Below are 14,340 nucleotides of genomic sequence, written 5' to 3'. Positions count from 1 at the left end.
CGCTGCATCACAGACAGGAGCGCCTGCGATGGTGTACTCAATGACGAACCTGGGTGCACGAATGGCAAAACGTCATTTTTTCGGGTGAATCCAGATTCTGTTTACAGCATCATGATGGTCGCATCCGTGTTTGGCGACATCGCGGTGAACGCACATTGGAAGCGTGTATTTGTCATCGCCGTACTGGCGTTATCACCCTGCGTGATGGTATGGGGTGCCATTGGTTACACGTCTCGGTCACCTCTTGTTCGCAATGACGGCACTTTGAACAGTGGACGTTACATTTCAGATGTGTTACGACCCGTGGCTCTATCCTTCGTTCGATCCCTGCGAAGCCCTACATTTTAGCAGGATAATGCACGACCGCATGTTGCAGGTCCTGTACGGGCCTTTCTGGATACAGAAAATGTTCGACTGCTGCCCTGGCCAGCACATTCTCCAGATCTCTCACCAACTGAAAACGTCTGGTCAATAGTGGCCTAGCAACTGGCTCGTCACATTACGCCAGTCACTACTCTTGATGAACTGTGGTGTCGTGTTGAAGGTGCATGGGCAGCTGTATCTGTACACGCCATCCAAGCTCTGTTTGACTCAATGCCCAGCGTATCAAGGCCGTTATTACGGCCAGAATTGGTTCTCCTGGGTACTGATTTCTCAGGATATTATGCACCCAAATTGCGTGAAAATGTAATCATATGTCAGTTCTAGTATAATATATTTGTCAAATGAATAACCGTTTAACATCTGCATTTCTTCTTGGTGTAGCAATTTTGATGGCCAGTAGTGTATAAGGAAAATTATCTGTTTATTCGGAATGTTGTCACTTCTAATATCTTTGCATGCTGAGCACATGGGCGATACAGAGTCTTTGATTTCCAGTGGTTGCATTATTGACAAAAGCGCGGGAAAACTAGTTGGTGTCAGTCAAGTCGCGCCGCAGCCTTGAGCAGCAGTATATTCTGTTCATCATAAGAATAAACCTGATGTAAACATTACGCTATATATTCTTCCGCGTTTGCTTGGATCTCATTGGAGTTCGTTTCACGTGGAGCGGAAGACAAGTTGTGACCAGTACAGTCAAGCACGATCATAAGGATACGTTTTATGCTGCGTAAAACGCACATAGACTGAGCGATAATGGGCGGGACAACAGCTTTACCGAGGCAGTAAACTCTGACAGCACTGGCCAACCAGCGGTCCAACTAGCCTGGAATGATGTGAGCAGCTGCAGTTCAGACGTAAAAAGAAACGGGAAAAGAAACAATATAGTTTTGAATGTCATTTAATTTTTAAAGAAAATGAAATAATATTAGGCAAAACTCCAGCACTCGTTCTCATAGTATTATAATCACAAGAGTGATGAAAATTCCTAACTTAAACGTAGCGTAATTTTTCTGAGCGAGCCGTGTGTGATGCAAAAGTATACTGCACGGATTTCACCGTACTGCTGAACACTGAAGCCAGTGAAGGTACTAATTACAGTCAGTCGTCTGGTAATCTCTTAGCTCCTTCCTTATCGGAATCCGAGAAATACATTCGGTAATGGAACTGTCATCTGTTACTTTGACAAAGAGTCGATCAACAACAGAATCCACGAAGCAACCGAGGCGCCGCATTTTCTCCTCTTCTTTTATGACGTGTCATTCTACATCCCACCAATGTCCGGCAGTGACATGAAAAAGCTGCGTGGGTTAGATCCAGTACGTGTGGTAGCTTAACAGTCTTGTTATTTCTCGGGCCAAATCCCTTAACTTGGTTGCAGATCAGTACTGTTGGGTTCATATTGCAATGGTACAGTGGCAAATGTAAAAATGCAGCAAATGCATGGTGTGCTCGATGCTGTGAAAATGATTGTTTTTCATGTTTCCACGACACATCTGTGTTATAAAACAATTGACATACTCCAAATAAAGAGTATTTAGTTTTTTCCTTAAAAAATAAATTGTTATCCTATCTCAATTTAAGCAACATTTGTTAACAGTCTTTCATAAAATATCGATAACTGAGAATTGATATTTGATAGCAGGAATTTCGCGTGCAATATGTAATTAAAAACGAAAAGACATGCATTATTCATAAAATGATGACGAATTTTACAATTGCGAGTTGTAGGTAATTCAGATTGAATGAGAAAAAAAATTGACTCAGGCGAGACATTAACCAACTAAACATGTGCAGTAATAAGTCAGCCAGACTATTACGCTACCGAGTCCGCTGAACACAAACTTTCATTTTTGTTGCAACTGTTGCCAATACAGTCCCTCGGAAAACTTCAGAGCCGATTATCTCTGTAAATTTAAGACAAACATAAAGAATAACCTATTTCTCGGCACTTTTTAATCGTGTTCCACACGCATGTTTCACTACGGAACAGGAAGCTGCCGCAGTCATTTTCGTACTGCGTATTAACAGCGCGTCGATCCGAGCACAACAGTGCAAAGGCTGCGACTATACACGATTTTTGAAATAAAACTACGTAACCAAAGCGTAATTAAGAAAAAGGTAGGATGGCTGTTAATACATTTGAATATCTTAAAGTTTCATTTAACGTAATTTAGTAATAATATATGTAATACATAAGGAGGACCTACTTCCTGTAATGTAACATCATCATGTACGTGTACTACGGTTACTGACCAATCATCGCTTTGGTGTTTGTTTACACCAGGTTTATTCTTATGATGAACGGAGTATAGTTGTGGAGTCGTGGAGAGAGGGTGTTGGATCATGGAGGAATGAGCAGCTTGGCGCACAGAGATTTCTACTGCAGATGTTCCATGGTGTGTGACCCGAAGATGAAGAATAACTTTTAAGATTATTTTATAAAGAGATTGTACTTCAGAAGAAGGTAAGATATTTTGAGCTTTCTATCTACAAGAGTGAGTTCAGTAATTATTTTGTGCAAAGACTGAATTGTGTCCAACGATATCTACGTGTTGGTAGTCAGAGAGAACAATCAATCGTGTGTTCAGTATTTTAATTAGCTCTCCCTCATTTAGATCAGTTAGATAAAAATGTATTAGAAATTCAAGAAAACAAATTTTGGTAATAGACATTATCGAGTACGACAATGCGGAGAGAGAGAATGCTTGTTGTTGGTATTTGTCAGAGTTCTTTTTCGTCTCATTAAAAGAATTTTAAACTAATACCTTTTGTCATTTATAGATTTTTTCAAAAATCATATCTTCACTGTTTGTTAAAATATGCGTTGTCATGCTGCGCACTTTAGTAGAAATAATAATTAATGATTTAGAAAACACAATGAAAAAACTGAAATAACGATAAGAAGGCAAAATGCCTTGCTGTGATTTATTTCAGCTCATCATTTGCAATGCAGCCAGAGCAAAATCAGGTTATCCGTTGCAACGAAGGAATTTGCTGTAGGGCTAAAATGAACGTTTTTGACGGAACATTAGAAACAGTTTTCAATTAGTGAAATTTCATGTACATTCTACACATGCTTTTTTTGTAATAGGGTACATTTAAATTACGCACAGTTAGCCATTGTGAGTATTGTTGTGAATAGATCTTTCGTGCAATCTACCATACAGATAATCAAATACAATTCAGATAATTAAATTCATATTCATATTAAGTAATTTGCATAAATAAGTTTATGTTAAAAAGTAGGGTAGCTACGCTGATTCTAGTTATGAGTCTGTAATCGGAATTTAGAAACCAGGCAGTTTTCAGACTGTTAGCGAGAAATTCAGCTACACACAGTTTCAGCATACAGCCAACTCTAAACAGATAACTTTCAGTTCTGTATGGTCACACTATTGCCAAGGTTTACGTGACCATTTGGGCTGATCAGGTCTGCTCGTGGTACAATGTTTGTTCCCCAATGCTGATGCTGTGTTCCTAGACGACAGGACTCCCGTTCACACAGCTTGCATCGTCGAGGACTGGTTTTATGAGCATGAAGGTGAACTGTCACATTAACATCACAGGTAGGGCATCTCAATATTATTGAGACTCTGTGGTCTACGTTCGAAAGAAGAGTATGTGGTCGCCATCCACCTCCATCATCATTACCTGACGTTGCTGTTATTTTGCAAGAAGAATGATATAAGATTCCCTTGAAAACCACATAGGACCAGCATTTATCCATTTCGAGACACCTGGAAAATGTTTTGTACGCCAACGGTTTTCCTACGCCTTATCAGATATGGTAATGTGTTGTGTTTGTGGCGTTTCCATATTTTGGCCCATCCCCTGTACTTTAGACTACAGTAAACCGGGTATATTTTGAACGTTTTTCAGATTTAAATGTGATTATCATGTCTGCTTTTTTACTTCTGCGACATTTTTGTTAGTGAACATAGGACCTTGTATGAAAGGTTTACATACCAATTAGTACAGTAGTGTTGTTTTGTGGTCTTTAGTCCAAAGACTGATTTGATGCAACTCCCCGTGCTACTCCATCCTGTACAAGCCTCTTCATCTCCGAATAACTACCGCAACCTACATCCTTCTGAATCTGCTTAGTGTATTCATCTCTTGGTCTCCCTCTACGATTTTTACCCCACACGCTTCCCTCTAGCACTCGATTGGTTATCCCCTGATGCCTCAGAAATGTCCTACCAACCGATCCCTTCTTCTAGTCAAGTTGCGCCACAAATTTCTCACCTCCCCAATTCCATTCAGTACCTCCTCATCAGTTATTGTGATCTACCCATCTAATCTTCAGCATTCTTCTGTAGCACCACATTTCAAAAGCTTCTACTCTCTTCTTGTCTACACTGTTTCTCGTTCATGTTCACTTCCATACGTGGCTACACTTCATACTTTCAGAAAGGACTTCCTGACACTTAAATCTATATTCTATGCTAACAAAATTCTCATCAGAAAAGTTTCTCTTGCCATTGCCAGTCGACGTTTTATATCCTCCCTTACTTCGACCATCATGAGTTATTTTGCTTCACAAACAGCAAAACTCATTTACTACTTTAAATATCTCATTTCCTAATCTAATTCCCTCAGCATCACCTGATTTAATTCGACTAGGGTCCATTATCCTCGTTTTGATTTTGTTGATGTTCATCTTATAGTATCCTTTCAAGATACTGTCCACTCCGTTCAACTGCTCTTCCAGGTCCTTTGCTGTCTCTGACAAAATTGCGATGTCACCAGAAAACCTCGAAGTCTTTATTTCTTCTCCCTGGACTTTAATTCCTACTCCAATTTTTTCTTTTGTCGCCTTACTGATTGCTCAACATACAGACTGAATAACATCGAGGATAGGCTACAACCCTGTCCCAACGCTTCCCAATCACTGTTTTTTTTTTCGTGTCCCTCGACTCTTATAAGTGCAATCCAGTTTCTGTACAAATTGTAAATAGCCTTTCGCTCTCTGTATTTTACCCCCGCCATCTTTAGAATTTCAAACAGAGTACCCCAGTCAACAGCTTTCTCTAGGTCTACACTAATGCTATAAACGTAGTTTGCCTTTTATTAACCTATCTTCTACGAGAACTCGTAGGGTCTGTATCGCCTTGCGTGTGCCTACATTTCTCTGGAATCCAAACTGATCCTCCCTGAGGTAAGCTTCTATGGGTTTCTCCACTCTTCTGTGAAGGATTCGTGTTAGTATTTAGCAGCCGTGACATATTAAACTGGTAGTTCGCTAATTTTCACACCTGTCAGCACCTGGTTTCTTTAGAATTAGAATTATTATATTCTTCCTGAAGTCTGAGGGTATTTTGCCTGTCTCACACCTCTTGCGCACCAGAGTTTTGTCATGGCTGGCTCGCCCACGACTATCAGTAGATCTAATGGAATGTTGTCTACTTCCGGGGCCTTGTTTCGACTTAGGTCTATCAGTGGCTTGTCAAATTCTTCATGCAGTGTCAAATCTCCCTTATCTTCTTCCTCTACTCCTCTTCCATTTCCATAATATTGCCCTCAACTGCACCTCCTGTGTATAGACCCTCTATTACTCCTTCCACCTTTCTGTTTTCCGTTCTCTGCTTAGGACTGGTTTTCCACCTGAGCCCCTGATATTCATACAAGTGGCTCTCTTTCTCTCGAAAGGTCTCTTTAATTTTCCTGTAGGGAGTATCTATCTTACCCCTAGTTGTATATGATTATAGATGCTTCCATTTGTCCTCTAGCCACTCCTGCTTCGCCATTTTGCGCTTTCTGTCAATCTCTTTTTTTAGACGCTTGAATCCCCTTTCGCCTAATTCATTTATTGCATTTCTATATTTTCTCCTTTCATCGATTAAATTCAATATCTCTTGTTTTACCCAAGGATTTCTGCTAGCCGCCGTCTTTTTGCCTACTCGATCCTCTCCTGCCTTCACTATTTCATCTCTCAAAGCTACCCATTCTTCTTCTATTGTATTCCTTCCCCCTGGTCTTGTCAATTGTTCCCTAATACTCCCTCTGAAATCCTCTACAGCCTCTGGTTCTTTCAGTTTATCTAGGTCCCCATCTCCTTAAATTCCTGCCTTTTTGCAGTTTCTTCAGTTTTAATCTGCAGTTCATAACCAATAAATTGTGGTTAGAGTCCACATCTGCCACTGGAAATGTCTTACAATTTAAAATCTGGTTCCTAAATCTCTGTGTAACCATTATATGACCCATCTGAAACCTTCCAGTGTCTCCAGGTCTCTTCGACGTGTACAATCTTCCCTCACGATTTTTAAACCAAGTTTTAGCTATGATTAAATTATGCTCTGTGCAAAATTCTACTTCTGCTTCCTCTTACATTCCTTTCCCCCATTCCATATTCCCTACTAATTTTCCTTCTCTTCCTTTACTGGCTATTGAATTTGAGTCCCCCATGACAAGTTTTCGGCTCCCTTAACTACGTGAATAATTTCTTTTATCTCTTCATACGTTTCCCCAATCTTCTCCTCATCTGCAGAGCTAGTTGGCATATAAATCTGTACTGCTGTGGTGGGTGAGGGCTTCGGGTCTATCGTGGCTACAATAATGCGTCCACTATGCTGTTCTTAGTAGCTTATCCGTGCTCCTATTTTTTTACTCATTATTAAACCTGCTCTTGCATTACCACCATTTTATTTTGCATTTATAACCTTGTGTTCACCTGGCCAGAAGTTCTGTTCTTCTGCCACAGAACTTCACCAATTCCCACTATATCTAACTGTAACCTATCCATTTCCCTTTTTAAATGTTCCAACCTACCTGCCCGATTAAGTCATCTGACAAATCACGCTCCGATCCGCAGAACGTCAGTTATGCTTTTCGTGAAGAAGACGTCGTCCTGAGTAGTCCCCATCAGGAGATCCGAATGGGGGACTGTTTTACTTCTGGAATATTTTACCCAAGAGGATGCCATCATCATTTAACCATACAGTAGAGCTGCATGCCGTCGGAAAAAAATTACAGCTGCAGTTTCCCCTTGCTTGCAGACATTCTCGGTACCAACACAGCAAGGCCGTTTTGGTTGATGTTACAAGGCCAGATCAGTCAATCACCAAGACTGTTGCCCCTGCAACTACTGGAAAGGCTGCTGCCCCTCTTCGGGAACCACACGTTTTCTGGCCTCCTAACAGATACCTCTCTATCGTGGTTGCACTTATGCTACCCCATCTGTGTCGCTGAGGCACGCAAGCCTCCCCACCAAGGCAAGGTCCATGGTTCATGAGGTGGGCGGGGGGGGGGGGGGGGGAGGGGGAATCAGTACATTACATTTTCCAAAACGCAGAGAAACTAACGGAAAAAATGTAGGTGGTCAAAATTAGTGTGGATTACGGGATGCAGTGACTGGGTTATACTTCCACCTCAAATATCAGCTACCATTCCATTTGTGGTCAATATTTCAAAAACACAATGAAACTTTGACCACTCTGGAACAAATACAGTGATCTACAGTATTAATATGTGCTTTATTAAGTCTCATAAAAGAGAAAAAACTTGTACAGTACATAAAACAAACAGTTTGATCCATGACCAAAATTATAAATAATATGAAAGGTACTAAGGTGAAGTACCACACACATAGCTCCAAATGTAGCTTAGCGTAATAACTTCAATTTCTTCCATTTCAGACATAATTATCGTTTCTAAACATCTATTGCAGTTAGAATTAAGGTTATCTTTCTTCATCTATCTAGACAATGTCTGACACTTGTGGCCACACAGTCTTCATTCCGTGTTTCCTGGTATATTTGGCATTATATGTTGTACTTCAATCACTGCCTGAACCACAACAGCTTGCAATTTGAGCAATATATGACCGACATTTGTTTTCTTAGTTGTAGGCACATTAACAGTAACAAATGAGCCTTCGACTATATAATGATAGTTAATGTACGCATTCCTTAGTTGCACACTGTAATTAGCAACAACACTATTTAATAAGTTGTGTATCTGTAACCCTGGGGTAACAATGACTGGTAGTTAAAGTAACACGGAAACAGAGAAATCATGGACGTGACCTCAGAAATCGTAATTTAGTAGCTGATATACAAATCTCTAAAAAAAAACTAATCAATTTTCTGTTTTGAGAATTAATCGAGTAATGTCATGATACAATTGAAACACCGATCGCTTTGCAGTTAAATGATATCGGTGGATTCAGTACAATCTGATTTTAACACACTTTTTCGCATACAATTATAAGTCGCAACAGGTTCGCCAACTGTTGCGCAAGAAATCAGCACTATACGGCGCCTCATAGAGTACATGACGGTACTTTACCAACAGACAATATATACTAAATACCCAACTGAGGGCCAGCAGAGCGCTGTAAAACTCTTGGCGATGAGTGGTCAAAATAACCACGGCGACCAAAGTACAAGGTAAGTCTTTACAACTTTGGAATGATACAGAAATTTGTTAAGATAACTTACAGATCGGTAGATGTACTATTTAGTAGCAAACAATCTCAAGTTTGATTCACGTAGTGCGTTAGTACCCCATTCCGCCAACCAGGAGTGCTAGCGTGGTGCACAGTTAAAATGGCTACTTTCACTGGTGTGGAGAGTGCTCGCTGTGTGTTTTGGTTTCTTGAAAGGAACTTTTTTCTCTGGGGTTTCATTAAAGACTGTATGTATATTCCTCCCCTACTAAACAATTTAGCTTACCTGAAAAATCGAATCTGCACTGCTTTTGCACAAGTCACGCACGGCTTTCTGCATCGAGTGTGGGAAGAAATTGATCACCAGTGAGATGTTTGTCGCATCACAGTTGGTGCTCATATCGAACCATAATGACACTTGGCACTTTTATAGGAAACTTGAAGTTGTCTGCCACAAAATTATGCATTTACCGATTCTGTAAATTATCTCAATAAATTTCTATATCATTCCAAAATTGGAAAGTCCTTTTTGACTCACCCTGTATATCTACTTTACGGTACTTAGATATTAATACTAAAATTAAACTCCTCCCGCACAGGCCATTAAGGCCGAAAGGTACCGACTGGTCGCCGTGTCATCCTCAGTCCACCGGCGTCACTGGATGCGGACATGGAGGGGCATGAGATCAGCACACCGCTCTCCTGACCATATGTCAGTTTCCGAGACCAGAGCCGCTATTTCTCAATCAAGCAGCTCCTCAGTTTGCCTCACAAGGGCTGAGTGCACTCCGATTGCCAATAGCGCTCGGCAGACCGGATGGTCACCCATCCAAGTGCTAGCCCAGCCCGACAGCGCTTAACTTCGGTGATCTGACAGGAACCGGTGTTACCACTGCGTCAAGGCCGTTGGCATTTAGACTCTAATACAACTGTGGCAATATTATTTCTTACCTTTAACAGTATAAACCGACGGTGAAAGTTACCCGTTCACCAGCTTCTACGCTCAAAACCAATAAAGTTTATTTGTGATCCAAATCCAATACTAAAATTAAACTCTTCCCGCACAGGCCATGAAGGCGCAAAGGTACCGACTGGTCGCCGTGTCATCCTCAGCCCACAGGCGTCACCGGATGCGGATATGGAGGGGCATGTGGTCAGCACACCGCTCTCCCGACCATATGTCAGTTTCCGAGACCGGAGCCGCTATTTCTCAATCAAGTAGCTCCTCAGTTTGCCTCACAAGGGCTGAGTCCACCCCTCTTGCCAACAGCGCTCGGTAGACCGGATGGTCTCCCATCCAAGTGCTTGCCCAGCCCAACTGCGCTTAACTTCGGTGATCTGACGGAAACCGGTGTTACCACTGTGGCAAGGCCGTTGGCATTTAGATACTAATACTAGTGGGGCAATATTATTTCTTACCTTCAACAGTACAAACCGATGGTGAAAGTTACCCCGTTCACCAGCTTCGACACTCAAAAACCAATAACGTTTATTTGTGACACAAATCCAACCTCTACTTATTCAAGTTTTAGCAAATGGCGGAGCGATGTCTCCATTTTATTCGAAACACTACATGCGACCGCTGTTTCATGGCAAGTCGAGCAACACGAAGTGGTCCATCCTACCTGCCATACTAACCTCAGTTCCCCCACTTCCGGGGCGGCCGCTGGTGGGGAGGTACGCACCTGCAGGGGTAGGGGTACATCTCCTTGTTGTTCTGGGCGCTGTAGGGCGAGTACTTGTCCAGCAGCCAGATCATGATGCCGGTGACGGTGAGCGCGCCCACGATGCTCAGCCACACCTCCAGCCGCAGCACCGTCATGAACTTGAACAGCGACGTCTCGCGCACCGGCTTCCGTATCACTGCGCACGCCGCCCAACGAGTGTTAACGAGCCATGCATCAACAACCAAGTAAGCACCATTTCCACTTTTATGAGGGCCTTCTTTTAAGGTTTTGCAAAGATAACTGAAGGAAACACACTGACGGGAAAAAATCGCAACACCAAAAAATAATTAATCAAGATGAGCCGTGCACAGCTCGTGTTCATGTCATTTATTGTTTGTCACCTTCTATTACGGTACTGCTGCCTCGTTTTCTTATTACATTTACTGGTGTCACTAACTTCCTGCCTTACTTGCCCGTGAGCGGCAGCAGCAGCGCGTATCGATAAGTGCACTGTCGTACCATCTCTGGAGCGACCGATAGTATTTCCGGGTCGTTGTGTGTCTGGGAGTCAGTTCACGCACTCCGCTGCTCGACTCGCTGCGACTCACCTCGTTACCGTCGCTCGCGCACGCCAACGCCACTAGCCAACGCCATGCCGAGAAGTAGGAATGGAGGAAGAGGCAAGATTGATGCTGCTGTTGAGCTCCTGCTAAACGCAGTCGGGAGCAACGGTTGCGGCAACAAGAAGAAGAAGCGGAAGCCTGTGGCACGATTACAGTGTTATAAGTGCCAAAAGCTGGGACACATAGCAAGGGAATGCGACGGCGCGGTAGCGTGTGTTAAGTGCGGGAAACCGCACGAGACACGCAACTGCACCAAACCAAGGGGTACTGCAGCGGTGTGCGTAAATTGTGGTGGCTCGCACGCCGCAAACGCGCGCAGCTGCAGCTATCTGAAGACGTGGAAGCAGCGGAAGTTGGCCACCACACACGAAGAGGTGGCCCAAGAAGAAGAAATGGTGGTCACCCCGCCCCCCTGCCTTAGTAGGGGACGACGTGGACGCCTTCCGCCAAGCACTGCGGGAAGCCAACGAGGACGCAATCACCGCGCTCAAATCCGCCATGGCGGAGGAGAGTCGGCCCTGAGAGCGGAACTAGAAGAGATGTGTCAGGAGGTGACTCAGCTGAGGGTCGCCTTGTACCTCGCGTCCCGCACGATGCCGGACGTGGCACCGACCCCCACCAGTACGGGGGTAGACGCGGCAACACAAACGACCGCTTCCCTGGCCGACGCGGCAACGCAGGTTGCTAGGGAGGTGGTCGTGCAGTCGGGGAAAACCGCCGACAACAAGGAGACGGCCTCCACGGGAGCAGTCGTCACTCCTGTCTCCCCCCCCCCCCTCCCCCAACAAGAACTGTGTGAGAGAGGTGCTCACCGAGATCGCAGATTCCCTGCGCGTCGGTAGCTACCCCCATCATGATCATCCTTACCCTTTCACAGTAGACAACATCCCTCCCCTACCTCATAAACCTTATCCATTCCACTGGGGGTGCGAACCCTAGAACCCGAAGCTGCATGGGAGGGAACTCGTCAGGCGTGCAGATCTGGAGCTCATAAACAAGCACCCCATCTTCACGGACAAGGACTGGAAGTACACGACTGAGCAAGCAGTCAAGTACATCCAGCAACAGACGCCGCCAGTGGACTTCTCCCTCCTGAAGGAAATAGAATTCGGGCAGCCAGGAAACAGCAAGAAAAAGAATAATAAAAAGCCGCCGGAAGCAGCCGGTAGATAATTCTTCAGCTACAGAAACCAGAGGCCAAACCAAACCGAGAAGAAAAACATTCCCAACAGATAGGACTCAGGAGGAACAGCTTATCCAAGCTTAAACTCTTATACCTCGGGGCAAGGCAGGCCCGTTAATATAGTGAGTGAGTGAGTGAGTGAGGGGAGTCAGTTGGAGACGGACCAGCAGTGCAGTCGGGACGCAGCAGCAGTGAAGTCGGGGGACGGAGAGCCGCTGAGGCGCCGACAGCCAGTGCTCGCCGACCGCTGGCGACACACATGAACTGTCCGACGGAGGGAGATTGGAGCGGGACGACCGTTGGTTGGTCGTTCGGTTGGTTGTCTCGTCGGACGACGTATATTTGCTCCTTTCAGCGTTTCCGGGTCTGGCGTGGAGCAGCGAGGAAGTCTCTGTGGCGCGTGTCTGGACGGGGCTTGGCGGCGTCCACGCACGGTCGGAGAGTGAGGGGCCGTTCCCGTTGCTACGAGGTCCGTGGCTCACCGATCCCGGACACGAAAGATAAGTTATCCTATCGCTTGGTCCGTTGAGTGTCTGTCGGTTGGGTTGTCGTCGGATCGTGAATGGTTGGCCCGACTGCCTGTTTCACCTAAGTGAGCGTTAGTGTTCGAATTACAGGCCGACCCTCGAACATCTGAGCGCCCTTGGATGTTCTGCCCTTTTTAAAAAAAATTTCTTCTTGTTGTTTGTACTTGTATGGCTTCTAGCAGTTTTTTTAAAAAAAAATTAGCGTTGTTTTGCTCTTAAGGCCTTCAGCCTAGTTTAAAGAACTGATTCACGTAAGGTCTTTGGTATTTAAAAAAAAAAAAAATGTTTTGGAGTTTTGGGTGATAGGCCTTCAGCCGATTTGAATTTAACTTGTTACTTCAGCCTAACTAAAGAAATGATTTAAGATAAGGCTGCCCTTTTAAATTTCTGATCACGCTTGCGTTTTAAGTTGTTGACCTTCAGCCGTTTTTAAATTGAAGTGACTTTCAGCCGGTAATCTCCCAAAGATTAAAGCTGTGTGTTTTAAAAATTTTTTTTGAGCTCTTGTAATGTTTGATCAAACAATAAAGTTGTATGTTCCAGTGTAACTGACAGCCCCTTATTTTGGCCCCTTTCCACAATTTATACTATCTGTCATGTCCTGCGGGTTAAGCAGGGGGTCTCAGAAGAGTAATTAAATTTCGGATACACATTTGTCTAGGTAACTTGTTTAAGTCATTAATATTGCAAGATCAGAGATTAATGTAAGCGCGACATAAGCACTCCGTCTTCAGGCCACGAGCGGCCTACCGGGACCATTCAACCGCCGTGTCATCCTCAGCCGAGGATGCGGATAGGAGGGGCGTGGGGTCAGCACACTGCTCTCCCGGTCGTTATGATAGTATTCTTGACCGAAGCCGCTACTATTCGGTCGAGTAGCTCCTCAGTTGGCATCACGAGGCTGAATGCACCTCGAGAAATGGCAACAGTGCATGGCGGCCTGGATGGTCACCCATACAAGTGCCGACCACGCCCGACAGCGCTTAATTTCGGTGAACTCACAGGAACCGGTGTATCCACTGCGGCAAGGCCGTTGCCGAGCGCGACATAAGACATGTGAAATGTTGGTACATTAACAATCAATGTAACCCCCAGACGAATGCAAGCACTCAATCCTACATGCACTCTGCTGTACAGGTGCCAGATCTAAGTTTGTTGGGATTCTATGCCTGTTGCACTTGGTCGATCAATACAGGGATGATTAATGCTGTTTGTGGATGACGCTGGAGTTGTCGTCCGATGATTTCTCATATCTTCTCGATTGGAGACGGATATGGTGCTGGAGTAGGCCAAGGCAACATGCCGACACGCTGTAGAGCATGTTGGGTTACAACAGCGATATGTGAGCTAGCGTTATCCTGTTGGAAAACACGCCCTGGAGTGCTGCTCATGAATGGCAGCTCAACAGGTCGAATCACCAGATTGACGTACAAATTTGCAATCGGGGTACATGGATAACCACGAGAGTGCTCCTGCTATTGTACGAAATTGCACCCCAGACTATATGTGTAGGTCAAGACACTCTGTTCGTAGGCTCTCTAGTGGCCTCCTTTCTAAACAACACGCTGTC

General features: G+C 44.3%; 1 protein-coding gene and 1 pseudogene across 1 annotated transcript in view; both read right to left on the bottom strand.

Annotated features, from left to right (window-relative positions):
* LOC126459712 (ionotropic receptor 25a-like) overlaps positions 1 to 14,340 on the bottom strand; it is a 281,856-nt gene that overhangs the window by 53,354 nt on the left and 214,162 nt on the right. Inside the window, exon 11 of the mRNA XM_050095879.1 lies at positions 10,456 to 10,633. Coding sequence (XP_049951836.1) covers positions 10,456 to 10,633 — 178 coding nt within the window. The remainder of the gene's footprint in view (positions 1 to 10,455; positions 10,634 to 14,340) is intronic.
* LOC126426963 (5S ribosomal RNA) lies at positions 10,032 to 10,149 on the bottom strand (annotated as a pseudogene).

The sequence above is a fragment of the Schistocerca serialis genome, chromosome 1 (assembly GCF_023864345.2).
Source record: "Schistocerca serialis cubense isolate TAMUIC-IGC-003099 chromosome 1, iqSchSeri2.2, whole genome shotgun sequence".
Lineage (NCBI taxonomy): Eukaryota > Metazoa > Arthropoda > Insecta > Orthoptera > Acrididae > Schistocerca > Schistocerca serialis.
This window is presented reverse-complemented; position numbering and strand designations above follow the sequence as displayed.